This window comes from Tasmannia lanceolata, unplaced genomic scaffold (genome assembly GCF_043159265.1).
Source record: "Tasmannia lanceolata isolate RefF3 unplaced genomic scaffold, GAP_Taslan_0.1 ptg000003l, whole genome shotgun sequence".
Classification (NCBI taxonomy): Eukaryota; Viridiplantae; Streptophyta; class Magnoliopsida; order Canellales; family Winteraceae; genus Tasmannia; species Tasmannia lanceolata.
The window spans coordinates 55,570,442-55,594,940 of record NW_027518680.1 but is presented as its reverse complement, the minus strand read 5'-3'; the positions used below and the strand labels follow the sequence as shown (position 1 = coordinate 55,594,940).

Below are 24,499 nucleotides of genomic sequence, written 5' to 3'. Positions count from 1 at the left end.
TCATCTTTAAGTTATTTGTTTGGAACTTTAGCCTTACAGTTGTAGTCGTGCCCCTTTCCGTTGAGAACAAAGTGCCATTTGTGTTAATTTTGTATATTGTCAAAGTGTCCGTTTAACTGGTGTTAATTTTGGTAGGGGGTCGAAACTGTAGATGCAAACCATTTCATCACTCCAGAAAATGTCGAAAGGCTAAGACAAGCAAAAGAAGCCAACAGAGTGCAGGTATGTTTCTTAGCTTGCTCCAAGATTGCATGGATACCTTTCCTTTATAACACAATGGGTTTATAGCTAGTTCGAGATCTTTAATTTTTTATTCTAAAAACGCAATTTATTTTCTGAGGAATGATAAAATGATGGGCGCCCTTGCGAAAAACCAACTACAATGGCGCCCTTATTGGTCCTTTTAAAAAAGTGCATTTATTGTATGATTTGTTTGTGCCATTTTCATACATTTCTGTGGCCGTTATTTATGCAGTTTGTTGGGTTTGACCAATGGGGGCACCCTTGTAGCTGGTTTTTGCAAGTGCGCCCTCATTTTATCATTCCTCTTATTTTCCTTCTGTGTTTTTTCCTTCGTGACGAGTTGGAGTGTAATCACCTATTTTTCTTATTTCTTTAAGCAATGTGTTGTCCACTCTCTCCACTTGTAGAATTTCCCAATAAAATATGAAGAAAAAAAAACAAGATGAGGAAATAATCTTTATGTTCTTTGCATTTATCAGACTAGAAATATCTTGTATCATAGGCCCATTCTTCAAACCATAGTTTCAAAACTCCCCCCCATCAACGTGGACTCCCCTGAGTTGACTCCCTTTTCCCCTGGCCACATTACGTGTTTTGCCTTGAAGAGTCATTAAAAACTCCTGTGACTCTCTTGAGCTGTGACCATTGTTTTAAATTTCGGACCGAAACCGAAATTTCGGTAAATTTGGGATTTTGGTGGGGACCGAAACCCCGAAATTTCGGTAATTTCGGTTCAAAAATTTGAGAAAACGGCATTTTAAAAAAAAAAATGTTACAAAATTTCGGCCCAAATTTCGGAATTTCGGTCCGAAATTTCAGTCCCAAATTTCGAAGCTTAATACCAAATTTCGGACCGAAATAGGTACCGAAACCGAAATTTAAAACCTTGGTTGTGACCATGGTTTGAAATTTCGGTTTCGGCTTCGTCCTCAGCTGAAAACAAAATTTGTGGCTATTTTGGTTTCGGTACAAATTTTGGTGTAAATCATATAATTTCGGCCGAAATCCAAAATTTCGGTATTTAGGCCAAAATTTAAAACCATGGTTATGACCGTGTCAACCGAGTACTCAGTTGTGTCAACTGCATTCTTGGCCGCATCCGCGCCTATTCGACAAGAATTATTCTTGTCCGCATTTTGACCCGCGTCCGCATTTTTAAACATTCAAACTCCTCAGGTCTCCATTTAAAATTTCAAGTTCCAGATTTGATATCAGCCAATCATATATGAAGCGCTCCTTACTAAGCACTCCAGCACCGTGATAGAATTAATAATACTAATAATGAGAAAATTAAAAAAAAGAAGAGAAAATATTGAAATCCTCAAATGCTTGTACTTTGCAGTTAGATTACACTCAACCCATTACTGGAACCGCACCAAAAGAAACATCAGCCCCCAAAGGTGATAGCCAGATTGGGACTGTTGGATGTGTGGCCGTCGACAACATGGGAAACTTAGCTACTGCAACTTCCACAGGCGGCTTCGTGAATAAAATGGTGGGAAGGATTGGAGATACCCCTATCATAGGTGCAGGGACCTACGCAAACAGCTTATGTGCAGTCTCGGCAACTGGCAAAGGTGAATCTATCATTAAAGCTACAGTTGCCCGAGATGTTGCTGCCCTTATGGAGTACAAAGGACTTTCTCTGAAGGAAGCAGCTGCTTATGTTATACAACATTGTGTTGCAAAAGGAAATGCTGGCCTAGTTGCGGTTTCAGCTGAAGGAGAGGTCACCATGCCATTCAACACAACAGGTATGTTTAGGGCTTGTGCTACAGAGGATGGTTATTCTGAAATTGGAATATGGTGATTTTGTGATGCAGTTTAAAATCCAAACATTGGTTCATGTAAATAACAATTTGAGTCTCCTGTAAGGCTCTAACAAAGTGTGACTATTGTATTAGCTCACTGGTATTTAGAGTGCGATAAATGACTTAAAACTATATAAAATCAGTTTTCACTGTAGGATGATTGTGTGTAGCTCTGCCATGGTTGGAGATCACTTCATCAACTTGTCCATGAGATGAGATAAACCATCCAGATATTACAACTCTGCCACTAAAAATACAGAACTAGCAACTTAAGTATTGTGAACAGTAATTTAAAACTCATACACAATGAGGCTTTCCTAGTAGCTTGTTGGCCTTGTGATTTCCATCTCAATAGCATGTATTGATTTAACCATGGTTACTGAAAATTTCCAAGTTGGATGGGAAGGTCGCATAAAAAACTAAGTTCTTTTGCAGTTCCCCCATGCTTCCTACATGTTTCCTCTTAATTAAATGTATGCTTCCCATTTAGGTGATTATTTTTTCCTAGAACAATGTTTTCTCCTCTTGATAATACCAAAGAATGTACTTAAAAAAAGGGATTTGCTAGGGCATTCCGCGGAAAGGCATTTCAGGGCTCACTTTTCAACAGATTTTGTCTTATTCATTTAATTCATCTATGGTGGCTGTTCTCACATGCGAAAGTCACCTGGGAAATGGCTTTCCGCAAAATTCCCTAGCAAATCCCTAAAAGCAATTATTTAAACTTAAAAATTCATACTAAGTTTTAACTTGAACATAAAAAAATTAACATTAAATCTACATAAACAAAACTAACCCAAACTTATTATTGCCCAACCCTTTCTAGAGTTTTTTTGTTCGCTCCTAATTGTTCATGTTGACTTCCAATGAAGCTTCCTACGGATTTCTTCTTTTGTTTTCGTTAGAGCTTTTCGCTTTCTGTATTTTTGTTTTTATACCATTTGACTGATTCTGTATTCCATTATTTCAAAGGGGATTGAAATCTACTATACAGTCAAATACAGTTCCTATCTAAGTAAATGTTCATTTTCGATGGCCTGTTTTGATGATTTAATAATCTGTTCAGCGAAGATCAAAGGGAAATTGTATAAATGAAGCATAATAATCTGGGCAGCAGAGAAATTGGATGCCAGTATCTTTCCTCTTGAACATTGAAGCAAATAGGCAAACAAGTCTTAGTGCCAAGGATTGACCACAAGAGGAATGATATATGCAAGGGCGCCCTTGCATAAAGAGTCGGAAAAAGGCCCTTGATTGGATCCACGTCATTTTCGGTAAGCTTTTACAATCGGTTGAAAAAGTAAATTCGGTTGCACTTAATGACGTGGATCCAATCAAGGGCCTTTTTCCGGCTCTTTATGCATGGGCGCCCTTGCATCTATCATTCTCTTGACTTAAATATAGTTTTCTACAACACAAGAAATGTAAGGATTTCTAACCTTTTAGCAAATAAGAGTTGACATTCCATCAAGACAAATGCCTTGGTGGACAAAAAAAAAACTATGAACAATGGTGAGTCAGTATAATTTATCTATGTAGAATGAAGCAATGGGCTTTTTACTATCTCACAGTTCTTTCCACATAGAAGCTTCCAAAGTGGTGACTCCCCACTTAAGACTCCTTTCATAAGCACTCATCAATACACTCATTTGAGTTCCACTGAGCAGGAATTTGAGCATGAAAAGAGGTTATTTCCAAAGGTTAGTGGGTAATGAATCAAACCCACTGTGAAGACATATTAATCAACTTACTGTACCTGGTGGAACTTGACATTGACTTCTTCCCCACTTTCAAACCTTCTTCATGGTTCTCACTATCAGCCTAATGAAGACTATGGATAGAGGAGGCTACTTAATATCACATCAAGAACTTCAAATGGGTCTCGTTGTCCCCTTTGTCTCTATTCACATTTCATACAAAGTAGGACACTTTTGTCCAGGAAAATGGCATGGATCCCAGCCTCCAAATATTGATCATTTTTTTCCTTAAACAAGAGTCAATGGTTCTCTCTCTCTCTCTCTCTCTCTCTCTCTCTCTCTCGTCTCGTCGGTGGGTGCAACTCGGGCTGGGTTGGGTTGAGGGCAAACCCGAGGACTCAGAAACATTAACCCTAACCCAAGCCTTGGATCGAGATGTTCAACTCCGACTCAACCCGATTTTCCAAATGGGTGGGATTGGATTGGATCGTGTTCAGGTTGGCCAGAGGCAAAAGCCAAAAAAAAATAAAATGCAAAATAATCATAACCTAAGATTTTGAAATCATGATAAAATTACAATAAAACTAGGGTGATAGGGTCAGGTCACCTTGCCAAAGGCCTCAACCCTAACAGAACCCAACTTGAGGAAATGCCAACCCAACCTGAGCTGAAATCATGTTTATGCTACCCGACTTTTCCCCTACTCGACCCATCTTTTCCTTATACAACCCTTTTTTTTTGTGTGACTTGACCCAACTTTTACTCGAATCGACCTGACTTTTTCCTGACTCGACTAGTGTCTTTGTAGATTTCTTCGAATAGAGGAGAGATGTTTACAGCTATAACTTTCACACGCTGACAATGAGAGTATATTGTGCAACGCTCCACATGTGGAAGCTTGGTGGAACGGAAAGGGCTTTCTGGATAAAAGGCCAGAGTGAAGGTTGAGGACGAAATATAGATGTGGAAGGTCGGTGAAATGTGACGCTCTTAAATGGGGACCCAGCATAGGTATGGTACTAGGTGGGACCCAACCTGGCATGGGACAGGTTTAAAGGGCTTAACCTAACATGTTCCATCAGCTGTAGAGCTTTCGGCAAATTGGTTAGGTACCTATCATGATCCGTAAAAATGAAGGAAGGTTTAGATCATTTCCCCGTATCGGAAAAACCTCCATGGCAGCCATGGGAGGTTTTTGCTTTTTTGGATTCTCTATCTATGGAAGGTGTGATCGGGCCCACCGACTTAATGTCTACATTATCTTAGCCATTGTTCTAGTCAACTTATCGATCTTAACCGTCCGATCAAATAGCGTGAGGTAGTTTTGACATATCTACAGTGGAACCCACCAGACGAGCGGAACAGATCATGCTGACAACATGTGGGTGGGCCCAATCAAGAGTCTCATTTAGAAGATTAGATAGCCTTTGTAGGGTATGAAATGAAATGTTTCAAAACCTAACAAAAACCAATTCTATAACCCTTAACAGGAAAAAATGTTATCTTCTTTTCCATATTTCAATAGAAGATTTTCAAATCTAGGGTTTTCATTTGCATCCACCCAGTTTGAAGGTCTTTTCTACAATCTAAAGATTTGGAGAATTGAGACCAGACATATCACAAGCTAACTTGGGGGAAGTAGCTTTCATTCCAATGAAGAAAACCAAGTCATGCACCTGATTTCAACTTTACTCATCATTAAATCTTCAGAATCCTACATTGTTAGAATCTTCTTGTAGTGGACCTGAATTCTATTTTCTAAACCCACAAGAAAAAAAGCCTTGCAATTAAAAAAAAGAAAAGATAAAAAGGCCCATAGAAAATTTATACATTGAAGCTCAGTCTATATGCAAATTAACACTAAGATCAATTTCATTCATGAATACGACAAAAACTATTAGGTTTTGCTGCAATTTTAGGTGTATGTCCTATCCACTCTTGGCACATTGGCCATGATAGATAGGTACATGGACCTGCTATGATTATGAATTTTGGTCCTTAATTATTAAAAATCTCATCACTTATCTATCTCTCTTACGTTGGTTCGAGTTTTGTCTACTCTTCCTAGTTCACATCTAAGTGGCTGGAGTCGGCCTTAGGCGACTTCCTAGTTCACATGACACATCTCATGATCAAAACAATGGAACATGAATAAATTGGCCGGTACACAAGTATACACTGAGCTTCGGTGTAGAACTCTTGATGAACAAGATTCACCTGTAAAAACGGAAAAGAAAAAAAAAAGACCCATCACTTACTTTTTTAGCCACCAACACCCCTTCGTACAAAAGGGGAATGAAAAATTACCAATGGGAATACAAAAATGACGTAATTATCAACATGACGCATGCTTTTATGAAATTATCAACGAGGGATAAAAGAGGTCTTGTCAGTAACAGGTGGACGAAAATGTTCTTTTCTTAAGCAATACTTTTTACTTTTTTACTTTTCCCTTTTTTTTTTTTACTTTTCCATTTTCAACTTTGTTTTTTAACCCTACCAGTCATCTTTTTCATCGTTCAGCCACCATTGTTGCTAGAAAGTCTCGAAAACTTGAAACGTGAGTTCATTCCCATCATCTCTCTGTATCTAGGTTTTGTTTTTCATTTTTTTTTAGATTTTGCATTTCTCCTTCTCCCTTTCAATGGCGAATGAGGAAGATGAATCGTATGGTAGAAAGAAAAAAAACGGTGAAAATAAACGAGTGAAAAAAACAGGAAGTAAAAATATGTTCATAAGGGACTTGATAAGCCCATTCGGAAATTGATAACCCCATTTTTAATACTAAATAACCCTAATAATCCCAGAGGCTTGAAAACCCCCTTCCAAAACTCCAGTACCCTTGGCCAATTTTTAGAGACTTGATAAGCCCATTCGGAAATTGGTAACCCCATTTTTGACACTAGATAACCCCAATCCTAGAGACTTGAAAACCCCCTTTCAAAACTCTAGTACCCTCGGCCAATTTTCAAGGACTTGATAAGCCCGTTCGGAAATTAGTAACCCCCCATTTTTATACAAGATAACCTAAATCCTAGAGACTTGAAAACCCCCTTCCAAAACTCCAGTACTCTCGAGCAATTTTCAGGGACTTGATAAGCCCGTTTGGAAATTGGTAATCCCATTTTTTATACTACAAAACTCCAATCCCAGAGACTTGAAAACCCCCTTCCAAAATCCCAGTACCCTCGGCCACTTTTCAGGAACATGACAACCCTGTTCGGAAATTGATAACCTCATTTTTTAATACTAGATAACCCCAATCCCAGAGGCTTGAAAATCCCCCCTTCCAAAACTCCAGTTCCCTCGGCCAATTTTCAGGGACTTGATAAGCCCATTAGGAAATTGGTAACCCCATTTTTTTGTACTAGATAACTCCAATCCTAGAGGCTTGAAAACCCCCTTCCAAAACTCGAGTACCCTCGGCCAATTTTAGGAACTTGATAAGCCCATTCGGAAATTGATAACCCTACTTTTGAGAGTTGTTAACCCCCTTCCAGAGAGTTGATAAACCACTTCTGCTTCGAAACCCCCTGCCTATAGCAACTCTTCTAATGGCATCAAAATTTTCTTATACAACAACTTGTCTTCCAAAAAGTGAGTGAAGCCATCCTTGCATTATCTCCATAACACATGCTAAAATACAAACCGCTTAAACCCTAAACAAGATAAATTAGAAACAGAGGAAGATGACTAGTAGGGTAAAAAAACTCAACTTTCAAGTTTTCGAGATACAGAGAGATAGATGGTAATAACTCAATTTTCAAGTGTTCAAGACTAGCAACAATGGTGGCTGAACGAGGAGGAAGATGACTAGTAGCGTAAAAAATCAAAAGGGTGAAAATGGAAAAGTAAAAGAAGAGGGAAGAAGGAAAAAACAAGGTGAAAACATATTGTAAATGCCAAAGGGCATTTTCGTCCAGCTTTTACTGACAAGACCTCTATTGTACCTCGTTGATAATTTCAGAAAAGCATAGGTCCTGTTGATAATTACGTCATTTTTGTGTCTCCCTTGGTAATTAACTAATTATTCCAAAGGGGAATGATACTCCCCCCTACAGAAAATCCCCCCTTTTTTCTTTGCCTTATTCGTTAAGTTTTAAAGGTAAAGAAAAACGTTAAAGGGGGTGAATTTATCCTCAAGCATTATTCTGATTCTTTCTCAAATATTTGAAAATTTCAAATCAAGAAGTTACAATTGTCCAACCTTCACCAAGCGTAGGTTTATTTCAGAAATCTTTTTTCTTTGTATTACGCTTCATGGGGAGAACACATATTTCTCTTTCTCTTTCTCTTTTCGATGATAATTTGTACACGACATTGGAGAAATCTCTCTTTCTATTTAGAATTCATGAAGAAAAGGTTCCATTAGATATAGTGAATTGATATCCCCGATCCGTCCGTTTATATCAATGCGCAATAATGATAAAGAAAAGGAAGAGAAAAGTTTACAAACAAATAAGATTTAGAAAAAAAAGTAGGTTAGGGAGGTTGAGCTAGGTATATGTAATGGCTATAATTCAATCCCTGATTTTCCAACTGAAATGGAATATGACTACCGAAATTGCATTCTACATGTCTCACAATCACTAGCCAATATGCTTTTCCCTCATGCCTCTCTTCGTTTATTGGATCGGGAACTTCAATTGAAATAATAATAAAGAATAAATGAAATGTTACACCACGATTTTGAATCAGAAGAGAGATTTCAAGAAATGGCGGATCTATTCTCTCTATCAATAACCAAACCATTCTCACATAGCCCCGAACCGGGGGGGGGGGGGGGGGGGGGAGGAATATCATTTCCCCATCCAAAATCCAAAACAAAAATAAAAAGTTCTTTGTAAAATGAGAGAGAGAGAGAGAGAGAGAGAGAGAGAGAGAGATTTGCGGGCGCAGAAGCAAAACACATTCACCATGTTCAACATATCATCATAAATTAAAATTGTATGATACAAATTGTCCAAATATGTTGCTTCCATAAATTAGAACTACTCATCTTCATCAAAAGTTACATATGTTACACATCTTTCTTCCATGTATATCTCCTCCCCTCACCTAATCACAATTCACCCCTTCCTTTTCTCACTCCACCAAAAATACAAAACCTATAAAAAACTACCACTACTAAACAAAATCCCCAATTATGAAAAAGGTCAAAAAACCTCATTCCTCACTTACATTAACCTGATAATGTCACAACTCAATTTGTAATAAAAGAGCCTAAAACAAAGTGGGTAGTGCCATTATCAAAATATAAATAGAAAATTACACATACCATCCTCTCACCCCCTACCTTGCCTTCCTTGTCCAGAAGAAGTTGCACCACGACCTGAATTGTTGATCTTCCCACCACCCATACCCATCTGATGATAAGGCATAGATGACCCATACATCTGACCCTGTTGATGACCCATCATCATCATCCCCATAGCCATCCCCCCATACATCCCACCACCCCCATTATTCCCAGAATTCACCCCCCCATTATTGCCCCCTCCACCCCCTCCTGACCCACCACCACCACCTTCCTTAGAATTTTCCCCTCTCCCAATACTACTCTTCTCCCCTTCCATTTCTCTAAACTTTTGAAGATAAATCTTCAAAGGCTCAACATATTCTTCAAACCCTAATGTAGTCATTGCCCAGAGAAGATCATCACCGTTGATCGTCTTTCTTTTCTCACGTTGGCACTTATCAGAAGCCTCTCCTGTGATGAAACTTATGAATTCTGATACACACTCTTGAACTGTTTCTTTTGCATCTTTTGAGATTTTTGCATTTGCAGGGAGAGCTTTCTTCATGATTCGACTCACGTTAGCAATTGGAAGAAATCGATCTTGTTCTCTTGGTGAGAACTCACTATTCGCGTTACTGTTGTTTTGCCCTCCTGATTCGTTGTCTGAATCTGCCATTAAAGTAAGGAAATTTGAAACCAGATGGGGGAAAAAGGGAAGAAAAGCTAGGGTTTTTTTTTATGGTAAGAAAAGTTAAGGTTTTTTTCTCTATAGGAGGGGAATTAGGGCATGGAAATTCAGTGAATTACAATTTCTTTCATCAAATCCAGTAAAATTAGGGTAACGGCAACACGAGTTAGGGTTTGAGAAAATCTAGGGTTTTTTTTTTTTTTTTGAATGGGAAGAAAAGCTAGGGTTTTTTCTGGTTCGGGGAGGATTTAGGGCGTGGAAATTCAGTGGATTACAATTTTTGTCATCAAATCTGGTAAAATAAATAGATTCTTGTCGGTGATTTAGTTAAAAAGAAGGGTAATGGTAGAGAAATTAGGGATTCCAGGGATGCACAAGACAGGATTTTCAGAAGCTAGAGTTTCGAGAGCCAAATCAGAGAAGAACTCAGTAAAATTACAGAAATTAGGGTACTCGCAAAACAAGCTAGGGTTTGAGGAAGCAAAGAAATTTGGGGGAATTTCGAAATCAGACAAGAACTCGGTAAAATTACAGAAATTAGGGCACCTGCAAAACGAGCTAGGGTTTGAGAAATTGAAAATTTTTGGGGGAATTTCGAAATCTGGTAAAAAGAGGGGAGAAATTAGGGTTTCTGAGAAGAGAAAAAAAGAGAGGGGGAATTAGGGTTTTTGGCCGGAATTGAGTCGCCGGAAAAAAGGAGCTTTCAGTCTCTTCGGTAGAGGGGAACGAATGGCCGGGTCCGTTGGATCTTTGGTCTAATATCGCATCGTGCGTGACACGTGGAAGAATATAGACCGTTAGTTTCTCGATAAGTCTGCATTATGTGGATTGTCGTGGACCGTACGATGATGTGAAGTATAGGCCGATCTGGGCCGTTGAGTGGATAGGCCACGTGTTGACGAAAAGTTGAGCCGAGCCGAGCCGAGCCGAGCAGACATATAAAATGAGTTTTTTAGGGTACTGAGATTGGCACTACCTTTTTGATAATTGCACTAACTGTCCTTGTCTTTTCTTTATTAATATGGTTCTTACAGCTTTTCCGTAACTTTGTTTACCTTTGAGTCTAGATGGTTAAATAGTAAAAGACAAGGTGAGCTAGTGCAATTATCCAAACATGGTAGGGACATAAAATGAGTTTTTGAGGTTACTGATATTGGCACTAATTTTTTTAACAATTGTACTAACTGTCCATTTCGGAAACTATGTTTACCTTTGAGTAGGGGTGGCAAAATTGCCCGAACCGGAATTGAGCCGAAACAGAACTGAAAATTTGGTTTCGGTTTGGTTTGGAGATCAAACCGAACCGAAACCAAATATTTCCAATGATTATGAGTAAGGGGTGGCAAAATTGGCGGAACCGAACCGAAAATTCGATTTTGGTTCGGTTTCGGTTTGGTAAAACCAAACCGATTCAAATTTTGGTTCAGTTCGTTTGGGGGTTGAACCAAACCGAAACCGAACCATTGCCACCCCTACCTTTGAGTCTAGATGGTTAAATAATAAAAGACAAGGTGAGTTAGTGCAATTATCAAAATATGGTGGTGCAAATATCAATTATTTTTTGTTGTCCCCTGTTCGGGTGGGACCATAGGTTGAAGTTGGAGTAAGGAGTTTTGGAGTGTTCGAAGAGTAACACTTAGACCAGTGGAGGACTTTTTGTCGTGCAGTGACAATGGGTTTTGACCCATATAGATTAATTAATGATTTAACAAAGGTTGTTAAATGGTGATTAATCCTTACTATCCTTCTTTTATAATGTGGGTTTTTTCTGTTGGAAAGATTAATGCCAGGGGACGCTAAAACAAGACACAACCTTGGGACGTCCAATGACTTTTAGCCACCTGTCCTTTTCTTTTTCCCCTTTAAGCTAACTAAGGCTCTGTTCGCTTGTTTTTCCGGGAAAGGAAAAGAAAAATGTTTTCCGGGAATCTGACGTGGCATTAGGAAAAGAAATCCAAGGAATCTGTGCAGGAAAAAGTTTTCCTAAACTGTTCACTTGCGTTGGAAAAGGTTTCCAGGGAAACTGTTTGCCCTTCTTTTTGCACTAGTTTTCCAGGGAAACAAAATCCGTGCGTTTTTATTAGGAAATGGGCTTTTCCATGTCATTTTTTGCTTTTTTGCAAATATTCCACATGTGTAATTCCATTTTCCCTGGAAAGCAAGTAAACACTATAATTCTGTCTTATCAAGGTCTTGTCAGGGAAAAAATAAGCTGTTTTCCAGGGATTTACTTTCCGGGAACACAAGTGAACAGAGCCAGGGAAGAAATTTTACACCGATTTTTCCATTGAAATGGGAGAAAAATTTGTTTTACAAACATTTTAAGGTGAACAAATTCATAATCGGTCTGCTAGATGGCAAATTTTTGTCCCTTCTTATCATTTTCCTTTTGTAAAAATAGCACATATAGTTTGTTTTATTTGTAAAAAGGCCAGTTTGTAAGTTTGAGTTTTTTTGAAAGTCCATCTGACGTTTAGCTTTATTATTTTGTAAAAGACCACATGCTGAATCTGATTCCAAGCCCGATTCCTCTCAATCAATTGTCACGTAATGTGTTTACTCACGCAAGTCGGGATAGCTTAGGGATTTTGCTTGGCATTTGGGTGCCATGTCAGGCCTTTGGTTGCTAATATGAGAAATTATACGGTGGCCGCCCTTTACATATAAAGGGCGGAGAGAGAAAAAATCAAGCACGTAAAAGTCAAAAAAGATGTTTGACCTGGATAAAAAAATCAAGGGGGAGGGTTTTTTTTCTCTACCCTTGTTGTTTGACGGTCGGCCACCCTATATAAACTCTGCTAATATAGCATTGAAAATTTGCCTAGGGATCACCAAGAATGTTTCCAGGCAAATCATTGCTTTTCTGATGTATCACCCTTGTCCCCTCTGTATAAAATCCAAGCCAAAAACCACTTTAAGGGTGGAATTTTGCTTGGATTTCTTGGGAATGATGATCTCTCAATATTAGTAATGACACCCCTACCACTACTCCTTTTCCAGCCACTTATCACCTTCTATTCATTTTTGCACTCTCAATAAAACCACCCATTTTCTATTGACATTGATCAAGGGCTAGGGATTATCTAATCATCGCGGAGCCAGTGGTGTGGTGATGGCCTGCCAAGGCAATAGATCCAATTACATACTGATCTCTCACCGGAGGCCGTCTTTTAATGAAATTAGTGTAGATTAATTAGAGAGAACAAGATCACAAATGCACATCGGAGGGCGTCTTTTGGATACATGGATTTTATAATCCGGGATTGTGGATTTTATGAGCTAAAACCTGGCTTATATAAGGTAAAACTTGGATTTTATAAGCTAAAACCTGGATTTTATAATCTCTGTATTGTAAAATCAAGGTTTTAACTTAGAAAATATAGTTTTTAGCTTGTAAATATCCAAAGGGTACTGGATTTGGATGCTATCGAGTCAAACATACATCAATCTCCGGAAGAGGAATATCTAGTGATCTGAATGGTGTGATTGCATATAATTGAAAAGATCAAAAGCCCATAATGAAAGGGTTCAAAGCCCTTTTTTTTTTTTTTTTTTCCAACCTCAAAGCTTAGATGCTACACGCTACACTGGGAAAGAGATCAGTCCTTCAGATTGCATTGCAATTGTACATTGAACTATTGAAGAGCCCCTTCTGCCGTTGGGAGGTGAGATAGCGTGAGTCATACAGAGTGGATAGACCATTAAAAGGCTTTGGATAGGCAATTAATCTCAATAAACACAAGGGGTGCTGGAGTAGGTAAGGGTTTAGCATTTTAAGTTCTGTGGGGCTTCTTTTTCAGGTATTAAAGACTATAACGGAAGAGAAGCTACCATAGTCTCTCAGGCCTCCCACACTAGTCTCTTTAAGGCAGAAGATACAGAAGCATGCTAATATTTACAGGCCTCCGACAATATTAAAGTTGATTTTTGAGTCACAGGACTCACAGCTAAGGTTTGAAATTTCGGTTTCGGTGGAAATTTCGGTGTAAATCTTATAATTTTGGCCGAAATGTTTAAATATTGGTTTCGGTTTTCAATTTCGGTCCCAGCCGAAATCTTAAATAAGGTTTGTAGCACTGCAATCTGCCACATTATCTAAGTCACATTTTTTAGTCCAAGAATCAGTTTTGGACTCTCAATCCGTTCTAAAAATCCAAAACAAACAAGGCCTAAGGGGTTCAAAAAAGCTATTTTTAAATTTCAGTTAAAAGTGCATAACAATCTGAGTAGTGCCATTATCAAAATACAGTACAGATATCAGTACCAAAAAATAATTTTCTATAATTAAAATTGCAATGAAATACAAATAGGGCCCACTAGTTCAATGATCCACACCTTTGATCATTTACGCCTTTCTATGGATGGGCAATGCATCAAAAATCACTCACTCATCATTTATTATCTTCCAATTTGTAGCCATTGAAAAGATAAAGAATCAACGGTCTAGATTAACAGCCACAAATTCGAGGGTTAAAATTGTCCAGACGAGAAGATTTTGATGTAGAGCCATCCACAACAATGACTAGAAGATAAATGGTTTAGATTTGAAGAAGTGGGCCCCACTTGTAGTTGTTTAAGTGCTCACAATATTCCCTGCAAAAATATACACACCCATCATATAAGAACCCTAAATCTATTATAACCATTGCTTACACATACGATGGTCGTGCTCATTTCGGTCTAACTCTCCATCATCTTTCTGTGGCTGAGTGGTATGTACTTCCATGGCGCCCGTTTTTCCAATTATGAAGCATGGCTAAGTGATCCTACTCACATCGGACCAAGTGCCCAGGCCGATTTTTTCCCTTAGAAATGGGAGTAAACTTTGTTTTACGCCCATTGATGTACACTGATTTCCATCATTTCAAATGATCCTAGCCTTCTGATAAATAGACTTACATGCGGACAGTTAAAATAGCAAAGCAGTTTATAACACAAAGCAAACTACCAAGTGTAAAGTTTAATGTAATCCAAACAGTGGTTTGATGGGCCTACGCCCCATTGATTGGGGGACCTGATTTTCGTGTGTGGTTTTATACACAGGATTATTTTTCATACTTACTGTTTATCACATTTGTAATTTGACAAGTAAACTCACCAAAACAGAGGTACTTCTGGAATTTTGATCTTTCAGCATCCAATCTGATTTTGCAAGGGTCCATGTTATTTTGGCTACTTTTATCAAATGCTGCACAGAAGAAGACACTAAACACTAGCTCCTAACAATATATATGGGTCAGAATAGTTACCAGTTTGGGAAACGGTACGTGAAACGGAAACATGAAGCGCGTGGAAAAAATCAAAGGGGAAACGAGAAATGAGAAACGATAGAGAAACGCATTAGAAAACGTCTTACAAGGGAAACGTTTGGGAAACCTAAAGGAAACGCTAGTGAAACGAGTTGTAAAACTTTTTTTCTAGAAAATTCATTTCCTAAAACAAAGAAATTAAAGATGCTTTAAGGAAAACAGGGGAAACGCGTTTCTCTGTTTCAGGAAACACGTTTCACACGAGTTTCACATACGTTTCACGTGCGTTTCACATACGTTTCACAGGCGTTTCACTCCTTTTTAATATCCATATCGTATCCGTTTCGGAAACGCGTTTCCCATTCCCCAGGGACGTTTTCTGACAGATAACTTAAGGAAATTCCTACATATATATGTTATGTATACATAAACATGCCATACACAGTATGATCGATTTGCTTCCTGCTGTTACGCAAAAACCCCAGCTGTATCATCAGAGATAAATCACTGTGATAAATTACGGCCGGATCTCACAATGGAATGTAATATCAGATACATGAATTCTTTGGCAGAGAAGAAAATAAATACCGTATTCATGTATGCATTTATGCTCATCATGCTTCTACTTCTTCCTTCTTGCCATCTCCTTCATTGTCCTCCTCATCTTCGTCTTCTTCAGCCTCTTCGGCTAGCTTGGTCAGTTCTTCTTGGATCATTAATTTTATAGCTGATTTTCTAGGTGTAAGATCTGTTTTGAAATGGCGAGCTGGAACAGGTAGAATTTCATCAGCTAAGCACAAATACCTCAAATCAAAACACACGGGGGCAGTTTGGATATAAGGATTTTATAATCTAGGACCATAAAATCTTGGATTTTATAAGCTAAAACTGGGATTTTATAAGTTAAAATCCAGAATTTATAAGCTAAAACCTGGATTGTACATTTTAAGGATTGTAAAATCCAGTTTTTAGCTTATAAAATCCAGATTTTGGCTTATAAAATCCGGGTTTTAGTTTGTAAAATCTAGGGTTTTACAATCCTGAATTATAAAATGCTAGTATCCAAACAGCCCCAAAAGCACCATCAATAGTCCATACCAAGTTGCTTGAGAATGTCGGTGAACGTGGCCTGAAGAACAAGAATGGCAAAATACAAGTTAGGGAAATTACTTAACTAAGCATTTCTTTTCTTTTCTTTATAATCAAGTTCTCAACACCACACCTTTTCGAGAAGTTTTGGAAAATATATCCTACCGTGTTAAAGTCGACTTCTTTTAGAATTTCGCAGATGGTCTTTCTTAATTCCTCTTCACTTGGACCAGATTCCTTTTTCGATTTAGATCTTTCCTTCCCTTTAGCCACCGTTTTACCTTAATAAAATTCCAAACAATTTCAGATAGTGGTCAGTCTGGATGAATAGAAGGCTCTGCTATTCACAAAAATTTACAAGCGGGATTAGAAACAGTAAGCATGATTCTCTGTAAAAGTCACTTTTTTTGTTTGGGATTAGAAACAGTAAGCATGATTCTCTGTAAAAGTCACTTTTCTTTGTTTATTTCTTCCCGTGTGGATATTTTATGGAGACAAATCAAAGTCGGACTTGGGCAAACACTTTTCTACACTTGGGAAGACCATTAAGACAGAGGAAGAAGGAAGCATCACGAGTATTACCAGATTTTCCCTTAAGGTCAGCTTTTGATGGAGTTGGGGATTTCTTTGGAGCCACGTCCACGCCTTTCTTCTTCCTCGAGAAGACCTTTGGGCTTGTATTACTGGTCATGTTGGCCTTAGAGGGGTTAGAAGGTGCTTTGGAGGGGCTTTTTATGGGTATTGCAGCAGGTGCTTTCTTTGGACTCATCACTTTTTTGGTGTTAGCTTTCTCAGCAGAGCCTTTATTTGATGACTTCTTTGACCCTTGTTTTCCTTTTCCCGAATATTTATCATCATCATCTTCAGACTCATCTTCCTCTTTGTCACTTCCAGAATGCTCAATAACTTCATCCTCATCTCTATCCACAACATCGTTCTCATTTTCTTGATCTTCCTCTTCCTCGTCTTCATCTTCGGTTTCCACAACGCTGCTCTTTTCTTTAGCTTTCGGAGTGTCCTCAATCTTTTTCTGTTTCTGCAGAATATAAAAATAAATACCATGCGAGTCACAAACAAGAGACAACCATGAAACAAAAAAAAGTGTAATGCCACAAAGCTGTCTTGCATGGATTCGGATTCGTTTTTCAGGATTCGACAGAGATTCGAGGTGACGGATTCGACATATCCCAACAAGTTGGATTTGTGGATTCGGTAATTTTTATTAAATAAAACTAAAAATTAAATTTTTTGGGGTTGGAGTGTCAAGGCATTAGAGTTTTCATTAAGAGAGTAGAAGGATAAAGGGGGGTCGATGTTCGAGGGTGTATGGTCTAGGTGCTATGATTTTTTATTCAGAGAGGACGGGTTGTACTTTTTTTTTTTGAATGGTAGGACACGTTGTACTTTTATAAATAAGAAAGTTAAGAAAACCCGTCTAAAGGGAAAATACATAGAATTTGCATTTTAAAAGAGACAACGATGTGTCGGATTTGACCGAAAAAAAGGATTCGTGCGGGACGCAGCTACGACAAGAATCCGGGTGTGTCCCACGTGAATCCATGTCTGATTTGCATGTCGAAACATGGCGGCAAGGATTCGGCACAGGGGGCAAAGAATCCATGCAACATAGCCACAACGCAAGCATACATTAAGCTTTGCATCAATGATGGTAGAAAGTAAATTATAGCTTCTAAATCATCAAAAGTAATCCTATGTAGAAGAGCAGATTATAATCATTTGAATCCAAATGGTATTGCTAACAACCCATATACAAACTTCAGGATACCCAACAAAATAAGACATCTAACTGTAAAAGTACAAAAGATTAAATAACGCCTTCTCCAACAGCTTAAGCTTTTGGAGTAATCGGTTGTTTCACATTGTATCAGAGCAAAAGGTCCTCAATTCAAACCTCATTGATATTAAAAATCCACATGCAATGGTTAACCCAAAAAAGTGGGGCCACATGTGCCACGTGTAGGCCAACCCTAAATAGAGGGGCCACGTATGAGGGGGAGTGTTAAAGTATAAAAGATTAAATAATGCCTTCTCCAACGGCTTAAGCTTTTGGTGTAATTGGTTGACGATGGCAGGAAATGCATAGCAGCAATATGAATCCGGATTTTGTGCGGTAAAAAGAACTAAGATACCTTAGCTGAGTGCTCTGTTGGAGTGCTTACAGACTTCTTTGAGGCGCTTATTCTGGCTGTTCTTTTACGCTTTCTTATGTTGGGCTGGCAACATATGAAATACGAATAAAGATACACTACAAGGCAGTAGAGGTTGCTTTTAGATAGCATCTAATTAACAGAGGATTTACCCAAGACAAACCTGCTCTTTCTCAGCAAGTAATACGTCAGTTGTAGCATGAGGAGCCTCCATAAAGTTTAATAGCTTCGCCACAAGATCTTCCTACATGTTACATCAGAATGTCATTAAAGTGACAAGATCAGCCTTAGTATTGTGGCAATATGTAGCTGCAATCATTATTTGAAATTTCGGATTGGATTTCGGCCAAAATTTGGTCATTTTGACCAAAATTGTAAACATTTCGGCAGAAGTGACCTGAATTTGATTTTTTTTTTTTTTTTTTGGGTTTCGATAGGGACCGAAACCAAAACTGAAATATAAATCCATGGCTGCAGTAACATAAACCAACCTTCCTCGCTGTAGTCTTCATAATAGGTATGTCAAGCAGATCGCAGAGCTCCAACAGTCTATCTTTAACACATTTGTCAAGTTTCTCCTTCATTTTATATTTTTGCTTATCCTGTATTTAAGTAGAAATATAAGTTATGAAGCTGACAAATACATGCAAGTGGAGATGCCATTCATCAGTTGTTCCGTTAACCTGTTTGGATTGCAAGAAAAACATATCTAAAAAAAATTTGTTTACACAATTTAGAAGGAAATGGTATGATTATGGTTAATGTAGATGACATTCATCGTAAATTGAAGGTCCATCTACATAAAAATTGAATAAGTTTGGTTCATGTGTAAAAAAAGTAGATACTTCACAAATATTTCTTCTTTCCAAACTTTTCCAGTAAATTCCTGCAATCCAAACAGGGCCTTAAGTCTAGTAGGTCAAATTAACCACATAGAATACACATGAGAATGGGCAAAACATACTCATTTCCACCAGCCCCTTGATGACGTAGAAAAACCACAAGGGTAAGTAGAAAGACAAATTTGCTTCCCTGAGTTTTAGTTTCTTACCTCATTATCATGCCATACAAATCCAGAAAACTGGCAAATATTACTTTTGAAATGAATTGCCTGCAATACATATGCATCAATAATCTTCTGTTAAGAAAGCAGAGTTGCAAAATCAATTTTGGATGCATAATTATGGAAGACACCAGAATGAATCTGAAAGCTAGTAGTAAAGCAAAGCATTGTTAACAGGAACAACTCCATCTGACAAATAATTCACACATCGGATGCAAGTGACAGAAAACTCTAGAGTACTAACAACAAAACAATTAAAACATCTTGATTATTATGAAGCATCAAATCCAGCCCCCAACCCTATTCAAATGACTGAAACTAGTCTAACAAAGCTATTTTTATGTCATTTCATGAAAATCAATGTGGTACCAGTAATTGTGCCAGAGCGTAGGGGACAGTCCGTTTGATGGGGGCCATCCTATTTCCCATATTTTAAGTTAAAGTAGGGGTACCGTTGTCTTTTCCCATCAATATCACTTGGTTTTTTAAGTTGTAGGTGTTTAGAACGAGGTCCACAAATATATTACGAAAATCTTAAGTGATAAGGGTAATTAAGTCATTTGTAATTCATCACTCAAGTTTAAGCGCCCACACTTGCAACTTAAAAGAAGTCTAGTGGTCTATTGGTGGTAGGAGTGTCCATGTAGGGAGTTCTAGTTAAGTTAGGAATTCTAATTTGTTTTGAGTTGGTATTTGGGTTCTATTAGAATTAGTGGGTTAAGTCTTGAAGTCCAAGTTTTATTTGTCTACAAATATAAGCCCTTTGGCCACTTTTGAAAACACATTACGTAATAGAAGAATGCAATTTGGGCCCAAGCTTGGATGAACCCACGCTCAAGAGAAGACCTCAAGTGGTAATCTCTTTCTGCTTTCTTTATTTCTTTTCTGTGAGCTTTCTCTCTAATTTCTTTGCTTTTAGTCTTCTTTATTTTCAGTTCTTTATCTCTAAATATTATTATTTGATCCCAGCGCCCCTTAGTTTCAACAAAAACCGTTGCCAGCATCTTCCTAGCATATCTCTACACCTACCTAGCATAGCTTTGCATCCTTCTAAACCTACCCTAAACCTAGAGAAATATGTTTCCAATCTAATCACATTTTAAGATCCTAAACCGAAAATTTCACCCATAACGCAACTTCCCTAGATTCGCTCTACATCAACTTGGAATCAAAGCTACATGTGTAAAGATCTTTCCGTACCCGTCCTACGTCAGTTTCGTATCAAGCCCATGGATCATAATCGATATACCACGGGGATTAGAGCCAAACCAGATTTTGATGGAGTGACTAAAAGAGAATGTGTTGAATGGGTAAAAGCATTGGAGCCATATTTGCTACAACATAAAGTGGACAATGACTAGATAATTTGAATTGCCGCGGTAACTTTGGCCTAGGCGTGCCAGAGAAACTACAGCAGAAATGATGGGTCACGTAAAAATTCTAATAACAATAATAATATGCAGTTATTGAGTCAATTTTGGGACAAAGCCATTACATGAGTGGGGCAAGAGTTCACATATGTTAAAATTTCCGTGAGACTCAGATTGTTTTAAATTCAAGTATGTAAAGAATGATACAGTCTATGTGACGGCAATATATGAAGGTGCCAATTGTAATTGGCAGATACATTTGTTAATATTACCAGAGGCTACTTTCAGGATGAATAGGAAGTTACTTTCATGATGAATAGGAAGATTTGATCAATCGTTGGGCTCTAGATGTTTCAAGCAAAGAAGGAAATCAAGATTTTTGTGGTCAAGCATTTTCCAGACTAGGTGTGCAAAGACACAAAGGAGTGGCAAGATAGTATTTGACAATGGAAGCTATAAGAATTTCCTGGAGAAAGAAATAGTGGATAAGTTGAAACTTGATTGTGAGAAGCATCGCCTTCCATATAGAATGGTATGGGTCAGTAAAAGCCATGAAGTGAGAATGAACTAGCAATGTTTGGTAGAAATTTTCTATCGGCAAGGGGCTATCATAACTCAGTGTCACACAATGTCACCCCTATGGAACAAGCCATCTCTCTCTTATTGGGTTGACCGTGCATTATGACCAAGTTAACCACAACAAGAAAAACAATAAATATTCTCTTCATGAAGATGGTATGAAAAAAAAAGCCACCAGATTGATGAGAAGACCAGCCCCTCAGTGCAATTCAAAGAGCTTGAGTTTTTTTTTTTTTTTGGGGGGGGGGGGGGTGTGTGTGGTTATGAATGATGGAGAAATGTTTATTAAAAAGAAATGTGAACAACAGCTCATAGACTGAAAAAAGCAATTCAAATCGTTCATATGAAGTTATCCTCGTTAAGAGTATCATCTCTCTCAACACAGGAGAGTGATATCAAGCATGTGGGGCCCAAGGATTCTTCAATGGTTAAATTTGTTTTTTAGGACTTTAGAGTTGGTGATCTAGTGGGGTTATTATTAGTATTGCTTGAGTAATTTAGAGTTTAATATTTTTTTAGACGTGATAAATTAGAAGTAAGATAACTTCTCCAAGTAGAATTCCATTGTTTTGAGATTTGTATAGAAGTGTTGAGAGAGAACACAAAAGGAATATAGGTGTACAGAGTTTTGGAGAAAAGATCTCCAAGCAAGCTCTTTTGGTGATGAAATTATTGAATCCATCTATCACTACATAGAACACGTAAAGAAAAGAACCTAACTTAAGGACACCAGAAGGTTGCAAAAAGATATGGAGTCAACAAATACACTCTGAACCTGTCCAAAACTTGAATTTAAGCAATAAGCATGCATGGCATATTCTGAATTACCTTTCCTCTCCTTCCAAAAAGAATCATGTGAAGCATCCTAACAATATCATCGGTTTTCCTTTTTGATAACTTGAATGCCACTGAAATTCAAAAAATGTGTCAAAAACTCAAGCATTGACCCATTTACTGTTGGATGAGGACAGGCATCGTATCTGATGTAGACAACTACAAAGCAACTGAGAAATTGCATAAATGGTGCTAAAATAAAATCCAAAAGTAGAGGGTCAAACCAAAGTCAAAAGAGGGTTATATATCACACAACCAAAACAAGCTTACTGCATAAGTGCTCATGCAAAAGGCATATCGCAAAAGGTGTCTTGTTAGATGCTCATAAACATGCCCAAAGCAATTACAATCCTTAACTCTAATCCTATCTATTGATAAAACCTATTTCAGACTTCAACTCTTGCTACAGATAATTTAGCAATATTTTAACACAATAAATTTAAATACAAAACTTCCATGAAAAGTCAATTTCTAAAACATATTGAGAAGTTTGACTTCCCCATAACTGTAAAGGCACCTTTTAAAATTCCTAGTAGGCTTACTATAATCACAGCACACCGCGGTTTTAAATTTCGTGACCGAAACCGAAATTTTCGAATTGCCGAAATTTCAGGAAATTCAATTTTTTTTTAAATAAAATTAATAATTTTACCAAATTTCGGCTGAAGTTACCGAAATGATTAATTAATATTTTTTTTGTTTTTCTGGATTTCGGCCAAAATTTTGGTTTTAGCTAAGGCCGAAATTGGGACCGAAACCGAAATTTAAATCCATGCCGAACACACATCTATCTCACACACAAAGTGACCTAATAAGAATTTTAAATCAAACCTAGTTCTTATTAGGTCAGAGCAAAGGCCGATAGTAAGTGATAACTACGCACATGGTTTTAAATTTCGGCCGAAATATTTTGGTTTCGGCAGAAAATGAAACGAAATGCAGAGTTTCGGAAAAGTACAAAATTTCGCACGAAATTTCGGAAATTTCGTGTGGAAAAGTACAAAATTTCGGTTTCGTTTCGATGAAATTTCGGTTGGAATTTCGTTTCACAGAGAGTTGGAAAAGTACAAAATTTTGCACAAAATTTTGCCCAAAATTTCGAAACTTTTCGTTTTTCTTTGATTTTACAAGATTTAGTCTGAAATTTCTTACAGAGACCGAAACGTTTTGGTTTCGCTGATGACCGAAACCGAGATTTAAAACCTTGACTACGCATAACCTGAAAATCACTAAGGCCGTGTTCGCTTGCCTTCCCGCGATGTCGCGAGAAAGGAAAGTCGCGTTTTTTTTCCCGAGAAACTCATTTTAACGTGTTCTATTGCTTTGACGAGAAACTGAGTTTATAATACGTGGAAATCTAAAAAACGTGGAAAATACGATTTTCTCGCGCTCACGGGATTTTATTTCCGCCCAAATCGGTGGGATTTGTTTTCCTTTTCCCACGGAAAAATAAAACTCACGGGTTTTGTTTTTTCGTCACTCCCTCTCTCTCGACGAAGCAGACGCCAAAACTCACGGATTTTTCTTCTCCGGCTCCTCTCCGGTCGGTACGTCCCTCTCTCTCTCTCTCTCTCTCTCCGGTTGATTTGTTAGGTTTTTTTTCCTTTTGAAGGCATCTTTTCCGGCTCCTTTTCCGGCTCCTCTCCGGCAAGGTACCCCACTCCCTCTTCTCTCTCTCTGTCCCTCGTTTTTGTGATTTTTTTTTCCAGATCTAGGGTTTTTTTTGGGGGTTTTTCACACATTTAACAAATTGGGTTCGGATTTATGGGGTTTTTGTAATAGGGTTGCAGATTTTGGATTTCTACACTGATTTTGCAATGGGGTTGCAGATCTGGGTTCGGATTGTTGGGTTTTTTTATTGTTTCGGATTTATGGGTTCGGATTGTTGGGTTTTTTATTGTTTCGGATTTATGGGTTCGGATTGTTGGGTTTTTTTCAATGGAGTTGCAGATTATGGGTCTTTGTGTACATTTGGGTTCTGAATATTGGGGTATTTGCAATGGGATTGCAGATTTTGGGTTTCTTTTCACTGATTTTGATTTTTTTTTGGGTGTTTTTTGTACAGTAGGGGTTCATATTGTTCTGTTTTTTTGTAGTTTCAGATTATGTGTTATATCATTGATTTGTAATTTCTTTGGTCTTTTTTTACATTTGGGTTATGAATTTTGGGGTATTTCCAATGGGGTTGCAGATTTCACTGATTTTGAACTTTTTTTTGGGTTTTTGTTGTACAGTAGGGGTTCATGATTTTCGAATTTTTCACTATTTTTCAACTTTTTTTGGTTTTTTTTTTACAGTAGGGTTCAGATTGTTATGTTTTTGCAATGGAATTGCAGCTTATGGGTTACTAGACTGATTTTTAAGATTCTTATTTTTTGCATTGGTGGTTCTGATATAATGGCTTCGTTGTTGGGTGTTGATGATATGTGGGTGGATGGGTGTTGATGATATGTGGGTTTTGATGATATG

General features: G+C 37.8%; 2 protein-coding genes and 1 pseudogene across 7 annotated transcripts in view; 1 reads left to right on the top strand and 2 right to left on the bottom strand.

Annotated features, from left to right (window-relative positions):
• The window catches only part of LOC143856133 (isoaspartyl peptidase/L-asparaginase 1-like), a 32,981-nt gene extending 30,773 nt beyond the window's left edge, over window positions 1–2,208 (top strand). Inside the window, exons 3-4 of the mRNA XM_077366221.1 lie at window positions 136–222; window positions 1,586–2,208. Coding sequence (XP_077222336.1) covers window positions 136–222; window positions 1,586–2,053 — 555 coding nt within the window. The 3' untranslated portion in view covers window positions 2,054–2,208. The remainder of the gene's footprint in view (window positions 1–135; window positions 223–1,585) is intronic.
• A 6,443-nt stretch (window positions 2,209–8,651) lies between these two features.
• Window positions 8,652–10,433, bottom strand: LOC143856125 (nuclear transcription factor Y subunit B-3 pseudogene; annotated as a pseudogene).
• A 4,885-nt stretch (window positions 10,434–15,318) lies between these two features.
• LOC143856100 (DEK domain-containing chromatin-associated protein 3-like) overlaps window positions 15,319–24,499 on the bottom strand; it is a 30,837-nt gene continuing 21,656 nt past the window's right edge. For 5 of the 6 annotated variants that reach the window (XM_077366168.1, XM_077366184.1, XM_077366192.1 and 2 more), the window contains 9 exons: window positions 22,025–22,104; window positions 19,236–19,295; window positions 18,676–18,786; window positions 18,348–18,428; window positions 18,167–18,250; window positions 16,599–17,052; window positions 16,182–16,297; window positions 16,026–16,056; window positions 15,319–15,693 (listed from right to left, as the gene is read on the bottom strand). In XM_077366168.1, coding sequence (XP_077222283.1) covers window positions 15,542–15,693; window positions 16,026–16,056; window positions 16,182–16,297; window positions 16,599–17,052; window positions 18,167–18,250; window positions 18,348–18,428; window positions 18,676–18,786; window positions 19,236–19,295; window positions 22,025–22,104 — 1,169 coding nt within the window. In that variant the 3' untranslated portion in view covers window positions 15,319–15,541. The remainder of the gene's footprint in view (window positions 15,694–16,025; window positions 16,057–16,181; window positions 16,298–16,598; window positions 17,053–18,166; window positions 18,251–18,347; window positions 18,429–18,675; window positions 18,787–19,235; window positions 19,296–22,024; window positions 22,105–24,499) is intronic. The other variant, XM_077366199.1, reaches the window with a different exon arrangement.